This window comes from Scaptodrosophila lebanonensis, unplaced genomic scaffold, assembly GCF_003285725.1.
Source record: "Scaptodrosophila lebanonensis strain 11010-0011.00,11010-0021.00 unplaced genomic scaffold, SlebRS2 tig00000147-arrow-arrow-pilon, whole genome shotgun sequence".
Lineage (NCBI taxonomy): Eukaryota > Metazoa > Arthropoda > Insecta > Diptera > Drosophilidae > Scaptodrosophila > Scaptodrosophila lebanonensis.
Genome location: NW_022060591.1, coordinates 1,224,027 through 1,243,590, shown reverse-complemented (window position 1 = coordinate 1,243,590; position 19,564 = coordinate 1,224,027). Strand labels below are relative to the sequence as shown.

Here is a 19,564-nt window from a genome sequence, read left to right as displayed (position 1 = left end):
TACCACAATTTGGTAGCGGTCTCAAACTAAAGCCGAAGTTTTTGGGTCCCTACACAATTGTCAAAGTAAAGCATAACAATTCCTACTATGTTACCAAGGTGGGCAACTCTAATGGCCCAAAAAACTCAACGACCGGTGCTGAATACCTGAAGCCATGGTCAACACCGAATGACGACGACGAAGATGCATTCGAGGCGAGTGCATAATCCGGATGGCCGAATGTGGGAAGAAGTGTTGTTGCAAGAAGACGAACATACGAGAAAAAGACGAGAAGAAGACGACGATCGGCGACAGCAGGAAGACGTCCAGCAGTCGTTAAAGAGGTTGAACAGACGTGTCGAGCAAAAGACTACGAGTTCGGTACTTGGAACGCTGAGCCTAAGCCGTTCATTTTTCATTTGACGTTAAACGATGTAAGCCGAGTTAATTATATTCATTCACACTATTTCATTCTCCAAAGTAAACAGGATTTTGAATCTAGCGCCCCCTGGTGGCGCTATCTATATGTCGACTGGTGCATTAGAATCTGCTATCTTTATCGATGGTCCAGTGAGAATTTCATGACGTTTCATCGATTGGAAGTGAAGTTATTGCATTTTAAGTGTCAGTACGTTTGTGTTATCGGTGCGGAAATGAGCTTCGAACAAAGAGCCAACATTACAGTGGTTTCAACGTTTTCAAAGTGGTCGTGAGGACATAAATGGCGATCAACATGTGGGCCAATCAAAATTCGTGATCACCGAAAATTCCATCGAAACTGTGCGTGAATTCATCAAAAATCAGCCGAAATCATCATTGAAATTGATGGAAATGGAATTGAACATCTCCACAACATCGATTTATCGCATTTTGACCGAACATTTGGGCTTACGAAAGGTGTGTGCACGGTTTGTTCCGCACAAATTGACTGAGACCAAAAATTTCTCAGAATCGATCGACGCTTGTGACCGATTATTTGACCAAAAATCACATTTTAACCATTAACCACTCGCCGTATTCACCTGATATGGCACCGTGCGACTTCTACCTTTTCGGAAAAATGAATTTAATTTAATTAATACTTCAGATTGCCGGATTACTGAGCGTGTTCCAGGCAGATATTGTAGCTATCTAGGAGGCCTTAACTAATACGCCAGTACTAGCAACATATATAAAAAATATCTGCATATACATACTCGGATAGCAAAGCGGCTATTAAATCCCACAGTGCAATTTCATCAAACTTGAGATGGTTGTACAGTTCTCTGCTACCTCGTTTGTGTCCCAGGTCATAGAGACATAGAAGGATGGATTTTAGCAGCTAATTTTCCCCGAAGTATTGCCTCAAAGTAGCAATATTAAGATCGGTGAACTAACATCATATGGCTCCGTCGAGGAAACAAATCACTTTGGTAATTTACGATATCACATTTAAATGTGTAGTATTAGAGTTTTAAGCATATCTTTTTACTTTTAATATGCAGTTTCATCAACATCGACTATGTCTTATATTTGACGGACTATCGCGAAGAGAGAGCTAAGTACAGGCAAATCAGATTTTTCCTATGTGTATTTATATACCTACAACTATATATGCCTGCGTAAACTCAAAAATAAGATCATTTTGTTTATGTGTGATTTGCAGCAACAGTGGTAACAAATTTTAAAGCCACTGATCCACTGATTACTTTAATGTAACTTAGAATTAAACGTAAATTGCAATAATAATTTACAGCTTAGCTTAGCTTTGTCGAGAGTGAGAATATTCATATAAGTTAAAATGAATGAATTTATGAATCTAGACGAGATAAAAGGAAAATAAATCCTAGTTGGTCTAAAAGAGACAAAAAATCTAGCAAGACTTATATAGGAGGAGGTAAATAAATCGCCAATAATAACCTTCTGAAGAAGAACAACGCCACGGACAGTTCTACGATGGAAAATTTAAAAGCAAAAGTCTGTTAAAATTGAGATAATAAACCAGCTTACCACATACTTGTATATGAAAAAGTAGAAATTAATTGTGTACCAATTGAGGACACCAAACCCATGAACAGTATTCGGACTAGAGTTGGGCACGGGCCATGTTTGTGATGCAAATTCCGGGTAATATACCGTGTCATTAGGTTAAGTGGTTTCGTTTTAAGACTGTTATTTTTGGTCGATTTTACTGTCACTATTTTACTTTATTATTTAAAAAACATCAGAGAAAGAAACGGATTCAGCTGTTTGACAAATTTATTTAAAAAACAACAGAGAAAGAAACGGATTCAGCTCAGTTTGACAAATCCCACTTTTTAAACCCTATACCCAAAAGGATATACTAGTTTACTGCAATAGTGTGTCACACACAGAAGGAGACGTGGCAGACCCCACAAAATATATGTTTAATTAGTATGACAAGCTGAGTCAATATGGCCACATTTGTTCGTCCGTCTGTATGAGCGACAGGATCTCAGCAAGTACAAGAGCTAGAATAACCAAACTTAGTATTAACATTCTCCTAGGTTTTTTTCTGATGAATCCACTGACTCCCTGTTATAAGTGATTTTAAGAAAAATAAATAAAGTTGAAAAAAAATATAGTTATAATCATAACTGTAATCTCTGCCTTTAAACCATGTACCTGAAAGGTATAAATAATATATTAGGTTCGTGCAAGTATGCAGCCCGAATTTATTTTATTTTTTTATGCGCTATAGGGGATTTTCGGTAAACTCGTTCGTATAAAAACCGGGTGTGTACGATGTCTTAAGATATTGTGCGTCTGCTGTGGACTACAGTTTTATAATAAGAATTGTGGCCAATGCCGACTGGGGCGGTAAAAAAGTAGACCGCAAATATATATAACCGAAACACACCATAATAAGCATAAGAACAATGTAACCAAAAGCGCTAATAAAGTTTTTTAATATGCGTGCGCGAATTATTTTTGGAACGTTTTTCCAATCAATAAATTGTAAAGAAAGTTATAAACATAATATAGTATTTGACAAGTTTTTAAGGATTAAAGGATATACATATTAATATAAACAATACCTGTGAATTTAATTTTCTGCTTGGCTGATGAGGATTCCCAATTAGGTTTACATTTGATGAGCTTGTTGGAGTCAAATTCATATTTATATTGTTGTGCTGTTGAATATGTGAATTTTGGATTGACATATGCATAGGTGTCGCCGATGATTGATTTTGCATGGAACAGTCTTGAAATTGCCTGTGTGTTTGATGCATATGAATAGCTGGGGCAATATTATCCGGTGCATGATTAATATCATTTCCAATGCTTGATGGAGAGTCCATATTGAGTTGAACGTTAATACCGCAATCATAATGCTGTGCGTTTGAAGAGGGCTCGTAAACTATACTTGTATTAACGTCTGTCTGAGCACTAGTCTGTAAATTTGGATGTGCAGCTGTTTGTTGATTCTGATGTTGTAACTTTATTTTGTTCTCTCGCGGATTAAGTGTTGTTGTATTAACATTTTGATCAGATTTTTGTTTTGCTATTATTGGTGATGTTTGATGGTGCATCGAGTTATGTAATAGCCCAGCCCCTTCAATTGGGGTAGTATTATCCACTCTAGAGGGCGCAATATGAGAATGAGTAGCTGATTTCATTTGTTGCGATTGATCTATGCTTTTAAAGGGTTTTTGCGAATTAGTACATTTTTGATTATAAAGTATTGGTTGGTTGTTTAAACTATATCCAGAACAATTGAGAGACGCCGCTTCATCTCTTGAACTGGTGACTGCATTGGCATTTGTGGTCATTTTTGTTGATTCTTCTTTTTTTGCATTTTTTCTATCTAATTTATGTTTGTCCTTTGTGTGATGCATTTGGTGATGAGCATGTTGCATGGCTAAATTAGCTGATTGATACAAATTTTGTGTGAAGTTATGTGTATATGCCATAGTTGTTGCAAGGTCTTTGTGAAATTGTTTCTGACCTTTTTGGGCCGAAGCATCTAAATGAGATAAATTGTAGCTATAATAGTCCCACTGCCAATATTGTGAAGTATGGTGGTAATTAGGCATTTGATTAATAGGAAATTGGGAAGGAATAGGATTTTGTACTTGGGAATGTTCAGCAGTCTTAAGTTGAAGTTTGTCTCTGATGGGTGGTGCAGCTGACGCTGCTTTAATATTAGGCTTTTCTTCTTCTTTTACAAAAACGGGTTGAAGTGAGTTTAGTGAGTCTTTTTCTAACGATGATTTTGTTTTATTGATATGGCTGATATCTTGCTTCTTATCAAAGCTAGTATCGTTATTTGTTTTAGTCACCAAAATTTCAAGATCTGGTTTTTTATTCAATTTCGGCTTAATGTCACTTTCAATGTCTTTATTTTTCACAATTTCAGCATTATCTTCAGGTTTTTGGACTGTTATTGTTTTATCTAATTCTTGTACAATACTGGCTGCTTCATTTAGTTTTTTGTGCAATTGGGATTTTTCACATATAACTGGATCATTTTTTTTATTTATTTTATAAACGTGTAGGTCATTTGTGGCATTAGGTGTCTCTATCGAACTTTCTTTTGACTCAGCAGGTCGACTAGCTGATAAAAGATTTAGTTGATCTTCCGTTGACGCATTCGATTCCATATAGCTTTCAACACAGTCCACTGAGGAATGACCTTCAATAGTACAATTTTTTTCCAATATCGGTTTGTCAGCCTCTGGAAAATTATTTGCAGTTGTATTCAGAGTAGTTTTTCCCTGTGAAACTGAGTTTGCATTGTTGCATCGGGTTTTATCTATTTCGTTATTTGGTTCGCTAATTGAATTATTTTCTGTTTTTTCCACACTAATGCACGTATCAATTTTTTGTTCATTGTCTTTTTTCGAAGTAAATATTACCGGATCAGAGTACGTCTTTTTTGTTTTTTTAGCAACTGCTTCTAAAATTTGTTCAATTTTACAATTCTCATCGGTTTCCTTTGACTGAGATTTAACACATTCTATTTTTGGGGCATTTGTTGAATCAATTTCCTTTAAAAAATTTGGCGATGCGATAATACAGCTATTTTCAAGTGAATTAGTTTCGGACTTCGACCCATCTGCAACGTTCCCATTCGTTTTTTTGCCTCTTAGCTTGGGTACAATATTAACAGGTTTGTCAATTAAATCATTGTCTTCGGAAGTTTGGCCAACATGTTTGGAAATGGATTCTTGTGTTGCAGGATATTTAATAATTTCATTATTTTGTCGATCATCTTTTGCACGACTGTTCTGATTTAATAATGCATTCTCACCGGAATCAGTATTAATTACAAACGTCCGGTCAAAATGTTTTCTTTTGTTTGATTGTGGAGTATTTAATTTACGTTTTGCCAGGCGCTGTGCGCGCTTTGTTAATAAACTATTTTCACTTTCTGAGGATCTGCATTCCATATTTTTGTATGTTGAGCCCTCGGAAGACTCTAAAGATTCTTTTTGTTCGCTAGAGTCAAATTTGATTTTTTTAGCTTCATCTGAGCTTGATTCTTTGTCTAAATCTATATTACAGATGCGCTTTCGATCCACTTTCAAGTCCAACTCCGTTTGTTCATAACTTAGGCTTGTTATAAAGTCACCACAGTGTGTTCGACTATCACTTAATGAGTTAGCTTTTTCATGATTGGCCAATTTAAATTCATTACATTTTTCTACTTTTTTAGAAGTAGAGTCTCTCAATGATTTGTCGATTTTTACATTCGTGTTACAATCTCTGTTGGAAATAGGTCTCAGATTACAATTAAAGGCTTTAGAAATTGTAAGTAAAGGGCTCCATCTTAGGCACTCAGACTCGATAAAAATTCTTGTTGTACTAATTTGTATTCTTTCATAATGATGTACAACCTTTTCCCAATCAATTTTCACATTGATTTGAAATCGAATGTCTCCTTCATTTTTTCTTAATTTGATAAAGTTTAACAATTCAAAAGTCAAGGCAATGTCTGCAATTGCAAGTCCTGTTTTAATAGCGATGTCTTTAAAAGTAATTTTTGGCTGACTTCTGTGTTTGTATAAATACTCTAGCACAACAGACTTCCAGTATGAGAAATACGAAAGGCGTCCAAGATCCGAAAGGGGCTTTTCTGGTGTCCCAAGCTGGCCTTCTTCGCGACTGAGTAAATAACTAAAATCTATTAAAAATCGGCCGTATCCTTGTCTTTGATATTGAGGCATAGTTAGAATGCACGATACATTATATTTTTGAGAGCAATGCTTTTCTTTTGAAAAATATCCAACGAGATGACATCCGCTTCGATCATTTTTGGTCAAAATGTAAAATAAGAACGGCTCAACGTCGTAATAAAGTGTTTTGTGATCTAAGAAAAACTTAGCAAGCAAACACAAATTTTGACAATATATTTTGTTGACATTTCCATCAACTTCAAAAACTGATAATTCGCCTTGACGAAATATTTCTGTTCCGGGAGGCTGCTTCCATATGCATTTATTTTGATGTCTATCTAAAACAGATCGACTTTTCGTGTACTTTAAGCAAAATTCGCACAGGAATAGTTTTAAAAGCCTAAAAATAAAAAAGAAATAATATTCATTACTATTTTTGAAATTTAAAACTAATTAAGTTGTATATTCCAGTCCGATACAGTATTTAATAAGCATTACAAGTACATGAAATTGCGCAAGCTCGTCTCTTGCATAGTATGTAAAGGATAGTAGCATAGTATGTTACTACAACTAAAACAACAATGCCCCAATCGCTAGCTACCAACAATAACTTGACTTGCAGAGAAATAAAGGGGGATTGGGCTAAGGGCTAATTGTCACTGAACGTGTGCAGCAAGACAATTGCCTATTTATTTGCGATGGTCTTGATGGTAACAGTAGATGTTGATGGGATATATAGTAAGCGCTACCTTGGTGGCGGATCGCTTCTGGCATGGGCTGCCTAAGTTTAGCCGAATAGACCAGATATGGTTATTAATCAAGAATATAAAAACTTTTAGGGGTATGTCATGCCTCCTTTTGTGTGTAGTATCTATATATATAAAACAGTTTTTCCTAACTGACTGATTGGTGATTAATGCACAGCCCAAACGGTAAAAACTAGGAAGCTGAAATTTGGGCTCAAGTATCCTTTCATAGTGTAGCTGCTCACTAATAGCAAATTCTATTACCAAAGAGGGGAAAACAGGCTTAAACGTTTGTATGAAAATTTTAAAATTTTCATCATATTAACTTCAAACTTAGTTTGTATAATCTCTCAAATTCCTTACTTGTTTTTTTTTTTTTTAATTTTCTTGGGGCGTGAAATATGGGAGTTTTCCTATGAAAACAATGTTGGGGCACACGGTTAAAACTAGGAAGCTGCAATTTGGGCTCAAGTATCCTATCATAGTGTGGGTGCGCATTAAGAAGGGATTTTTGAAAATTCATTTTTATTTTTCCATTATTTTTTTATTCCAGTTTTTAGCACAGAGCCTATCTTAAAACATTGTGATATATACACATGTATTTTATTGTTGAAAAAATCAAGGGAATTGGATGGAAATTGCATACCCAAAAAATAACAATGTTAATGCCAAATTTGAATAAAAAAAATTAATATTTTTCGAAAGAGTAATATTATGTACATATATCGGTCCTTTAAATTGGACTGCCATATATGGATATAGTGACATTCTCCTAATTATTTGTTTGTTTTTACAGGCAATTACGTGATCGTGCTGTGACGGGTCAAAAAAAGCCAACATATGGCTATCTCTATCATCTCAGCTGATCGCATATTTACAACCGATTTACCGTTTTAGTGTTAAACGGTTCCATCAGCTAACAACGCACATTTGAAGAATTCTGGGAGTCATTTAGTGTTAAGCTTATTATATATATATACTAGCAGGTATTGCCCGTCGTAACCCGGCTCAATATGTTTCCAATTGTATTTATTTTGTGTGTGCATAACCTACCCATATATTTTCACCTTAAAGGTTACCAGTAAGAAGGCATTTAAGGTATTTAAATGAACATTTTCTGTTCTTGACAAAAAATTATTCAGTAGTCCGTTACATTTTTGTTCTTGACAAACTATTTCGTTAAACGAACATGACCACTATAACTAATATTTTTTAAAGCTCGTTTTCCTCCCGTTGGAGCTAGAATTTTCCAAAAGCCTTTCTGTATTCATACACAGGCATACATACATACATATGTACATATGTTTCTCTTTACTTTTTCAACCGGACGTAGAGAACCGCACACGTTGCTTGTTGTGTGTGAGTGTGTGTATGTGATGTCCCCAACTATTTGATATTTGTTGTTGCTGCATAAAGTTATTAATGAAAACACTAATGCCAAATGCACTAAACAAAGAAAAAATTACTTTTAAAAATGTTATATTATATAATTTTCAATTAATTAACATTTCTTGCTCTGTCAGTGCAAGACGAATGTACATACATACATATGTAGATACATATGTACATACATAGATGTGCACATATGTATGGACATTCACACATTAGTGTCTCACATGTTGCTTTGGCTATTTCAATCGTTTGCACGCAACTACACGAACAGCTGTTTGTATGTGTGTATATGTATACTTAGTTGTCCCCAACTGTTTGATATTTTGTATTGTTTGTTCTGCCTGCTTTTGTAAAATGCATATTTTGAAAATCCTTGAATGCAAAGTTGTAGATTTAGTTACGTAGATTACATAATCCAAATTTTAAATCGATCGGACTAAATTTATAACAAAAACTTTTCATTTGAAATAGTGAATAAATATTAAAACCCCAATAATTCAAGCTCCAACAAAAAATTTAAAAAACCGAGTATGCAGTTTTTTTGCATTCTTTAATTGATTTTAGAAACTAAGTTTTAAGTCGATCGGTTGAAAAATGGGGATTTTTCAAACAAACTTTGGAGCTCGTTTTCCCCCCTTTGGAGCTCGAATTTTCCAAAATCCCTTCTTAGTGCTCATCTACACCATGATAGGATACTTGAGCCCAAATTTCAGCATCCTAGCTTTTACCGTGTGTGCTGTGGGCTGTTGATGCGGTTTGCTTTTGTGCCCCAACATTTTTTTTACATGAAAACTCCCATATTTTAGGCCCCAAAAAAAATATCAAAAAACCAAGTATACAGTTTTTCTTGGAATTGAAATTGGAGTATACAAACTAAGTTTAAAGTTAATCAGATGAAAACTGTAGATTTTTCATACAAACGTTGGAGCCTGTTTTCCCCCCTTTGGAGCTCGAGTTTTCCAAAATCCCTTCTTAGTGGGGACCTAGACTATGAAAGGATACTTGAGTCCAAATTTCAGCTTCCTAGCCTTTACCGTTTGGGCTGTGCGTTGATCACCAATCAGTCAGTCAGGACGAACTGTTTTATATATATAGATATATATATATATATATATATATATATATATATATATATATATATATATATATATATATATATATATATATATATATATATATATATATATATATATATATATATATATATATATATATTTATATATATATACATTGACAAGACAGATAATAGAGGACAGCAGGCGGAAGAATATAGATCTGCTCATAGGATGCGACGCCAACGCTCATCATACTCAGTGGGGTACCAATGTACGGGGTGAGTCTATTTTCAACTACATCCTGTCTACTAACATACTTTAATGCTGGATCAGATCCAACTTTTGTGATAAGGAACCGAAGCCAGGTTCTTGACCTCACTTTGGCGTCAGACGCACTTTACAATCGTATTTCCAAGTGGAGAGTTCTATTAGAACACTCCTTCTCAGACCACAGATACATTCAATTTGAAGTATCTCTAAACGACCAATCGATCAGAAATCCTAGACGCACAAATTGGTAATCGTATTCTAATCATCTAAGTAATATACTAAAACTCCCTCAACGCTAGGTTGCCTTCAGAAGCCAGACAAGACTTGGACGACCTCGGGTCAAAAGTCACTAAAGCTGCTTCTAGGCACCCATTTTCCCAGCTCCACAAGCATTAAACCGACCAGCAATGCGCCAAGCGCTGGTCCATATCAAACGCTGCCCGATCTATTATCTGAAAATAATATCAGGTGGGTAATAAAAAGCGTTAAGCCCTATAAATCAGCAGGGCCGGATAACATTATTCGGGCGCAGCTAATTCACGCAGGAAATACTGCCATCAAATGGCTGCCAGATATTTTTCACAAAATCTTCATGACAAGGAATATCCCAGAAACTTGGCTTAGATCAAAAGTGGTCTTCATACCCAATGCAGGTAAAGCCTCGCATACTACCCCGAACGATTTCAGCCCAACAAGTCTCTCATATTTTCTATTAAAGACGTTCGCCTCAACTTGAGAAGCAAAATCCCGCTTTCAATTTCAAACAGTACACACCTACCGCCTTCTTAGACATAGAAGGTGCTTTTAACAATGTGTCTCGAAGCGCCATCACAAGCTCACTTACAGACCTGGGGATGGACAACTCCATTGTAGAACTGGTAACCACGGTATCCAGACATGTAAGTAGCGAAACGCACACTTTCAACTTTGGCCACAGTCGCACTCTATACCTGCAGGAAATCCATCGGCCTGAAATGAGGTATGGTCCCAGATGTAGTCCACTGGCTATATACTGCAATAATCAGACCCATACTCTTATATGGTACCTCTATTTGGTGGCCATCACTTAAAAAAAAAAACTCGTCTCTTCAGAGACTAAATAAAGTCCCACGAAAGACTGAACTAACGATTTCAGGTGCACTGCGCACCACTCCAAGCGAAGCACTAGATGTGATTCTGTGAATACTCCCAATACATCTCATGGGGAAGATGAACGCCACGTTGGCGGCTCTTCACATGAGAGAAACCAACCAGTGGTCAGAAGAAGGTTTTGATCATGCCAAAATCCTGAGAGGAAATTACACTATCCCCTCAGTCACTGACTACTGCATCTCCGAGGAGTATCCCCACACTCCCTTTCACATCACCTACATCCCTCTAGGGAAGAATGGAATTTCGGCCCTCCAGGCCCCTCCAATTCAATCAAAATCTATACAGACGGTTCTAAATTAGACAACCGCGTAGGCGGGGGCGTGTTTTGCGCAGAACTCGGCATCAAAAAAGCCTTCAGGCTACCAGATCACTGCAGTGTGTTCCAGACGGAAATCATAGCCATTCAGGAAGCTCTTCTTATACTGCCAAGTCCAGCCAAAGACATCAGAGAAATCGCTATATACTCAGATAGCCAAGCGGCAATAAAAACCCTAAACAACATCACATCGGACTCGATGTCAGTGCAGATCTGTCGCAAATCTCTTCACTAGATGGTCTCTTTGCCATTGTCGGTACACCGATGGCCAATTGTAAACTGTCAGTTCGGAACCACTTTGATTCTTTTGCTAATCAAATGTGGACCAACGATACAGACTCCTATAAAATCACACGCCAAACGTGGCCAATCCTTAACAATAGACGATTTTCTGAGCTCTGTAGACTGAGCAGAAACCAATGTTCAGTTGTAATTAGAGCCACCATAGGGCACCCATGCCGCCAGACTAGGGCTCTATCATAATGACTTCTGCAGAAGCTGCAGAGACGTGGAAGAGGAAGAAACTGTAGCCCACCTCTTCTGCCCAGCCTTGTCAAGGACAAGACAACACTTTTTAGGAGCTAGCCTCCTCCCAAATCTATTGGCACTAGCAAACAGTAAGCCGATAGACATTTCCAAGTTCATCCAGGCAGCTGGATGGATGTAATACTTCTCCTTTCTTTTTTTGGTTTATTTAGTTTGGGAAAGAATAAAAACTACATTGTATTTTTGTAACTTTCCATTAAAGAGTAGAAGAAATAATTATGATATACATACATGTAAGACAACCAGGTGGGCAGTGGTGAGAAAGGCAAGGCACACGCAGGAGAATGGCATAGTAGAAGAAGAAGATCGACATCAGTCATCAGCCGTCATCGAAAGGAGTCAGTAGTAAACGGTCGTCTAAAGCAGTCAGTTGTCAGCCTTCGTCATAAGCAGTCAGTAGTCAGCCGTCATAAGTAGTCGTGAGCAGTTGTCGTCAACAGTCGTGATCAGCAGTCAGTCGTGAGAAGTCGAAGTGCCGTTGTATAGACGTACGCAGTTGCCATAAGCCATATCCACCGCCGACTATTCATGTCCAGACATTTACACTTGCTTTGTCCGCTATTTCTAAATCCCATCATACTTATAATCAATATATTACAATACAAATATAATCAATAATATTACATTTGGGTGCTCAACCTATCGCCAACATTACATACATATGTATATATGCCCATATGTGTGTATGCTCATTTAAATGTTGTGCAGTTGCATAAGTTGACCAAATAATTTTGCCAAATTGTTCAGCTTTTAATTCTAGAAATTACCTGCCATACATAGTATTAATTGTGCTTTATGTCCTAGCTCTCGAATCGTACCAAAGTAATTTGATGTTTGGGAAATGAACTCTTTAGAAACTTTAGAGAGTGTGTTCAGGCATAAACATATGGCATCGTTGAAGGACTAGTTCAATTGTCCCACGATTGCATTAATTACCAACTGACATTTCGTTGCTGCCTGTAAATGTAAATGCATTCCCACGCCTGAACACACATAATGGAAATGTCAATTCTATAATAAAGATCACAACACCTTGTTGCATGAAGAAGCGAAGAAGGAATGTTTCAACTGCCGTTTCAACAAAGTAAAAAATGCACGAGGAGACTTTGAACTGTTTAGAGCTCTTATGGATGGAGGATCGCAAAGAAGTCTCATCTGCAAAAAAGCAGCACGACTCCTACAGGTTCCAAGAGTAAAGCAAGTTGTAGAAATAGAAGGAATTTAAACAGGGGGCACGGAAATATCGAGAAACACCGTTCAGTTAAAGATAAAACCCAGCTTTGAAAGCAAATTCTAGATTCGAACTAAGGCATTGGTAATGCCAAAGTTACAGAGAGTGCTACCAGAAAAAGGTTTCGATATGGACATAGGAAAGGACTGGAAGAAGTGCACTCTGGCAGATCCAAACTTCAACAAGCCAAGTAAAATTAATATTATAATCGGAGCAGACCTATTTCTATCTATAATGTTGGGAAATGTGAAAACCTAATATTCCTAGGTCAAAAGGCAAGGTTCGGTTGGATGTCTATAAATGTAACTGTAAAGTCGCGCCGTAAAGTAATCACTGCCGCAACAACAGTACGTCAGCATGAATTGGAACACTTTTTGAAGGGGGAAGGTGAATCCACTGATTCAAAGATATATATGCAGCGCAAAATGGCGAAATTCTCAGAAAGACTTAAAGACTTACGCAAATTCATTTCAAAATCCAATGAGGTTATTCATAATTCCATTGACAACAACGCACTGTATGGTCGCTGCAAACATTAAGAGTCGTCGGCAGAGCGATTTGGTAAATGTGGAGCATAAGGACGGCAGACTGGAGAGAGAGAAGCGAAAGCCTCGGAGGAACCAGCAGCTCACACCCATCAGATTGGAAAAGAGTCAAATTAAAACCTACCATGTCGAATTTGACTTCCAAACCAATCACACAGCTGATCCAGCGGGGATTTTGGAAGACAAGTATGATGCCGACTACGACGATGTGGACGAAGCCCAAAATTTCATCGCCGAACGTGAATCGGAGTCTGAAGCTGGCGACGATGATAAATTATGGGCCGCCTATCATTAATTTTTAGTAATAATAGTATAATCATAAAAACTTATGCTAGAATAGGATGTATACAACATAGACAATTGTTAGCAGATACTTTTTTGGTAACCCCGGAGCATGTTCAGGCATGACAATATGGCATCGTTGAAGGACTAGTTCAATTGTCCCACGACTGCATTAATTACCAACGGGCATTTCGTTGCTGCCTGTAAATGTAAATGCATTCCCACGCCTGCACACACATTGCGGTTCAAGAATTAAGTGACAAGGATCGAGCAGCTGCATCGTTCAGAATTACTCTTATAGATTAAGGTTTACACAGCTGCTTACGACACTGTGTTAGTGTAAGATAGGCGCCCTACAAACGTATCATATGGACCATCCTTATTATAGATATTGTCCAATAGAAATCAAGTTCCACACGTTGCTGCCCTACAACACACCGTGAGTTTTGAATAAGAGGACAAATCGTGGGACAGCACGAGTAGTTCGAATCAAAGAACCGACGCATATTCATTTCAAGTGTAAAAGTATCTACAGAGTGTCGGAAGATAAATATCAGATCTCTATATATATAAAACAGTTTGTCCTGACTGACCGACTGATTGACTCTCTGATTGGCAATCAACGCACAGCCCAAATGGTAAGAGCTATGAAGCTGAAATTTGGACCCAAGATCCCTGTAACAGTAAAAGTGAGCACTAAGAAGGGATTTTGGAAAATTCGAGCTCCAAGTGGGGGAAAAAGAGCTCCAAAATTTTATTGAAAAATCAGAATTTTTCCACCAATGAACTTTTTTATCTATATATATAAAACAGTTTTTCCTGACTGACTGACTGATTAATGATCAACGCACAGCCCAAACAGTAAAAGCTAGGAAGCTGAAATTTGGACTCAAGTATCCTTTTATTGCGTAAGCTAGCGATAAGAAGCGATTTTGGAAAATTCGAGCTCCAAAGGGGAAAACAGGCTCCAACGTTGTATGAAAAATGTACAATTTTCAACTTCAAACTTAGTTTGTCTACTCCCAGAAAAATTGCATACTACACACTCGGTTTTTTGAAATTTTTCTTGGGGCCTGAAATATGGGAGTTTTACTGTAAAAAATGTTGGAGCACAAAAGGAAACGGCGTCAATAGCCCACAACCCAAACGGTAAGAGCAAGAAAGCTGAAATTTATGCTCAAGTATCCTATCATAGTGTAGGTGCGCACTAAGAAGGGAGCTTCAAAGGTTTCCCCCCTTTGTTTGAAAAATCCACATTTTTAAACCGATTGGCCTAAAACGTGGTTTCTAAAAACAAAAACAAAACAAGATAGAACGCTACAGTCGAGCAAGCCCGACAGTAAAATAGCCTGTACTCTCCACAAAAAAGAAAAATTAAAAAAAAAAAAAATAAAAAAAAAAAATAAATTTTTAAAAAAAAATGAATGAATGAATGAATTAATTAAATTAAATTAGAATACATGTTTAATTAATTAGTAATTTAATTAATTCATTCATTCATTCATTTTTTTTTAAATTTATTTTTTTTTTAAATTTTTAAAAAAATTTTTTTTTAAATTTTTTTTTTTTAATTTTTCCTTTTTGTGGAGAGTACAGGGTATTTTACTGTCGGGCTTGCTCGACTGTAGCGTTCTCTCTTGTTTTTTTTTTTTTGTGGGGTGGTACAGGCAATTTAAGAGTTGAGCCTGCTCGACTTTAGCATTCCTTTCTTGTTTTTTAATTGGTCTTGGAGCTTGAATTATTGAGTTTTTTATATTTCTTCACATTTTTCAAACTAGCAGGTCTTGCCCGTATTTGCTGGGCTAAGTAAAATGTGCTTATAATTATAAGTTTATTTACTATATGATATTCTTCTTTCTACGCTCTCTAAAGTTTTTTAAAGAGTTCATTTTCCAAAAAGCAAACTGTTGCTTGTTCTGTGTGTGAGTGTGTGTATCTGATGTCCCTCCCTAACTATTTGATATTTGCGTTCTTTGTAATTTGTTATTGCTGCATAAAGTTACTAATGAAAACTTTAATGCCAAATGTACTAAACAAAGAAAAAATTACTTTTAAAAATGTTAAATAAATTTTAATTAATTAACATTTCTCTGTTAGTGCAAGACGAATGAACATACATACATATATAGATGTGTACATGTACATGTGTACATATGTATGTGTGTACTTTCACACATTAGTGTCTCACATTTTGCTTTAGCTACTTCAATCGTTTGCACGCAACTACACGAACAGCTGCTTGTATGTGTGTGTGTGTATAATTAGTTGTCCCCAACTTCTTTGATATTTTGTATTGTTTGTTTTGCCTGCATTTGTAAAATGCATATTTTGAAAATCCTTGAACGGAAAGTTGTAGATTTAGTATCGTAGATCGGAAATCGATCGGAAAAAATTTATAACACAAACTTTTCATTTGAAAAGGTGAACAAATATTAAAATCCGAGTATGCAGTTTTGTTTGTATTCTTTTATAGATTATACAAATGAAATTTAAAGTTGATCGATGCAGAAATGCAGATTTTTCAAACAAACTTTGGAGCTCGTTTTCCCCCCTTTGGAGCTTGAATTTTTCAAAATCCCTTCTTAGTGGGCACCTTGAGTCCAAATTTCAGCTTCATAGCTCTTGCCGTTTTGGCTGTGGGCTGTTGACGCGGTTTCCTTTTGCGCCCCAACATTTTTTTTTACAGGAAAACCCATATTTCAGGCCCCCATAAAAATTTCAAAAAGAAGTTTTTCTTGGAAGTTTTCTGAGAGTATACAAACTAAGTTTGAAGTTAATCAGATGAAAAATTTTTCATACCGACGTTGCAGCTCGATTTCCTCCCTTTTCCAAAATGGGCACCTACACTATGAAAGGATACTTGAGTCCAAATTTACGCTTCCTAGCTTTTACCGTTTGGGCTGTACGTTGATCACCAATCAGTCAGTCAGGACAAACTGTTTTCTATATACAGAGATTATATTATATTATTATTGTAGCGGCTTTGTATTTTTTTAACAAGATAGAACGCTACAGTCCAATATGGTCCAGAAGTCGTTTTTTCTGGCATACATACACATAACAAGAAAAAAAGCTAAAGTCGGGTGTCCCGACTTGAAATACTCTGTACATATGTTCACAATAATTATAGAAATTAAAAAAATTAAGAGAATTAAAAAAAAAATTGTTGATCAATTTCACCTCTCTTGGTATTCGAACTCACGTAAAGGGTGTATAATAGCACACATACAAAGCAATTGCGTCTATGTGTATGAATGCCTATACGCATCTATTCGTGTCTGTGTAAGCATGTTTGCAGTCAACCAAACAGCAACATCAACAACAGCAGCGCTTGAGCAACGCTTGAGCAGCAAATATATTTATGGCTATAACTTTTTGTTAAATCGGCCTATCATAGTGAAACTTGACATACGGACACATAATAACTAACTGGATGTTTTTACAAAATTTGAGTTCGAAATTCCAATAATTACGGGAGTTACGATTTGCTGGGGAGGGGGGAGGGAGGGAAATTCCAAAATACACATTTTGGTCCAAGGCATCTTGGACTAAAATTTGGTGTCCCTAGGTCTTATAGTCTCCGAGATATAGGCGATAATACGAATGGAAAATCGGGAAAATTAAAAAAATAAAACAAACTCGTATAGCGTACACACATAAAGCATCTTTGTTGGTGTTCATACGGACGGACAGACAGACAGACAGGGCTAGATCGACTCGTCTCGTCACGCTGATCAAGAGTATATATACTTTGTGGGGTCTGCCACGCCTCCTTCTGCCTGTTACATTTTTCAGCTCCCGCAAACCTAATATACTCTTGTACATTTCATGTACAGAGTATAAAAGACAATTTTTTAAAACTATTTAAAAAATGAAATTAATTAAATAAACAAAAAAATTTATTGAGCAGTGATTGCAAGCAGTTTTGTTTGTATTCTTTCATAAAAAAAAGGGTTTTTTAAAACAACATTGGAGCTTGTTTTCTCCCCTTTAGAATACAAAAGTGCACACTTACTTATATTTGGGGTCTGCCAATCTGCACATCGAACTGGTCGATGTAATTTGTAAATTCGTGATATTGTACCCATAAACTCAAGGATGTGCCCCGTGTGCAGAGGCAATCAAACCGCACAAAAATATTAGACATATTTCTTAAACCAAGAGCTATACGGAGTGATAAACTGGAAGCGATAAGACACGCGTGCCTAAGCTAAGCGCAATATACAACTCGCACAGCAGATCCACAAGCATGACTGCGCGTCGCCATCACGTCAGACAACACTTTTTCCTGCATTGTGTGACACACTGGGAATCGAATAGAGATGAAGTCGAGGTGTTGTCGAATGTGGTTTGTTAATAGAAGTATGTCAGTTGTAATCCTGTTATATACTCGTATATTTGTATAAGGTTCAGTGCATCGCTTCGAAGGTAATGTATGTACGTGTATGTATTATTTAATTTGTTTTAATTGCCAAATAAATAATAGATACAATATAAAATATATAATATAGAACATATGTTTCTATTTATGCAGACATAAATTTAAAATTTACCTGGCATATTCTTGTGGAAATGGACTCGAGTACCATGTTTCAATATTCCATTTTCCAAACTCAATAGATTTAGGATTTCGTTCGCTGCTGTGCTTCATTTTTTTTTGATTCTTATTAAATTGCTCGAAGTGATTATTAGATACTTTGATTATGGCTTTATCCAAAACTTCTTTGTACAAATCTACATCAATTTGGTTGACACACGGTGGAAGTGGCTGATTTTCTAAAATAAGAAGTGATATATTATCAAAGAACATAAATTGAAAATACGACATACCGAATGGATTAGTATGATTACCACTATGTTCATTTTCATTTTTCAACAGTTGATACTCGTTTTTCGTATTTTTACTTCTTTCTATTTCATCAATCAATTGACATTTCAGTACTGTATGTTCTGTTAGGTATGGGATATCATTTTCATTGTCAGATTTATTGTAAGATTTCCCCGGTTCAAGAGGCATTGATTTTAGGGGAACAACCTTTTTTTTAATATTGTTTGAGCTTTTATTGTTAAAGTACAATTGTGTGGTTTGATCATAACAAGGGTTATCGTCATGCTTTTTTGCTGCAAAGGGTAGTAAATTAACATTTTTCGAATCATTGAATTCTTCATGAGTATTCAATGGTTTTTTTATATAGTTAGTATGTTTTGCGTGATTCTTGAACTTAGAGAAAATATCCACTGTATTTCTTGCAACGGCAGCAAATCCCCAATTTTCACATTGTGTTTCAAAGTCTTCCTTTAAGCATTCTCTTTCTTTTGAAGTGGATTTGAATACACGTTTGTTGTCGTTTTTAAATTCATTTGCTTTTAGTGCACTTTTATCAGAATCGTAGTCTTCTTCATCGTTTTCATCATTATCACATTCAGAGCTCTCACTTGAACTTTCACTTGAATCCGAATCAGAGCTAGAAGAAGTGCACGAATCAGAAGATGTACTTTCATCTTGGTCATTACCATCACCTCGTCCATTTCTCTCCTCTTCATCGTCTTCTTCATCTTCACTGTCGGTTGAAGAGCTGGTCGATGATAAATCGGACAAGGTGCGTTTTCGTGTAGATTCGTTTGAAATTAAGCCACGGTTGGTTGTAATTAATTTTTTCTGCTTATTTGGCGACTTCATGTGGTTTTCGGTAACACAAAGTTGCTTTCGGGTGCTCATTCCGGAAATTTTATGTTTTTGTGTATGACCAACGTTATAAAAGCAAATTTGCGATGTAGATGGGCTGTCAATTTCTCTTTCATTTTTTATAAGTTGCCGCTTGCAAGTTATATACGTTTTATGAGAACTGCCAACAGATGAATTATTATTAGAATTTCCTTGTTTTAAATATTTTAATGATTCTTCGTTTTTATTATCAGAAGATAGTATCC

General features: G+C 36.3%; 1 protein-coding gene across 1 annotated transcript in view; it reads right to left on the bottom strand.

Moving 5' to 3' along the window:
• LOC115629421 (suppressor protein SRP40-like) overlaps positions 1-19,352 on the bottom strand; it is a 30,418-nt gene extending 11,066 nt beyond the window's left edge. Inside the window, exon 1 of the mRNA XM_030525877.1 lies at positions 19,010-19,352. Within this exon, the coding sequence (XP_030381737.1) occupies positions 19,010-19,352 (343 nt within the window). The remainder of the gene's footprint in view (positions 1-19,009) is intronic.
• Positions 19,353-19,564: the final 212 nt, after the last annotated feature.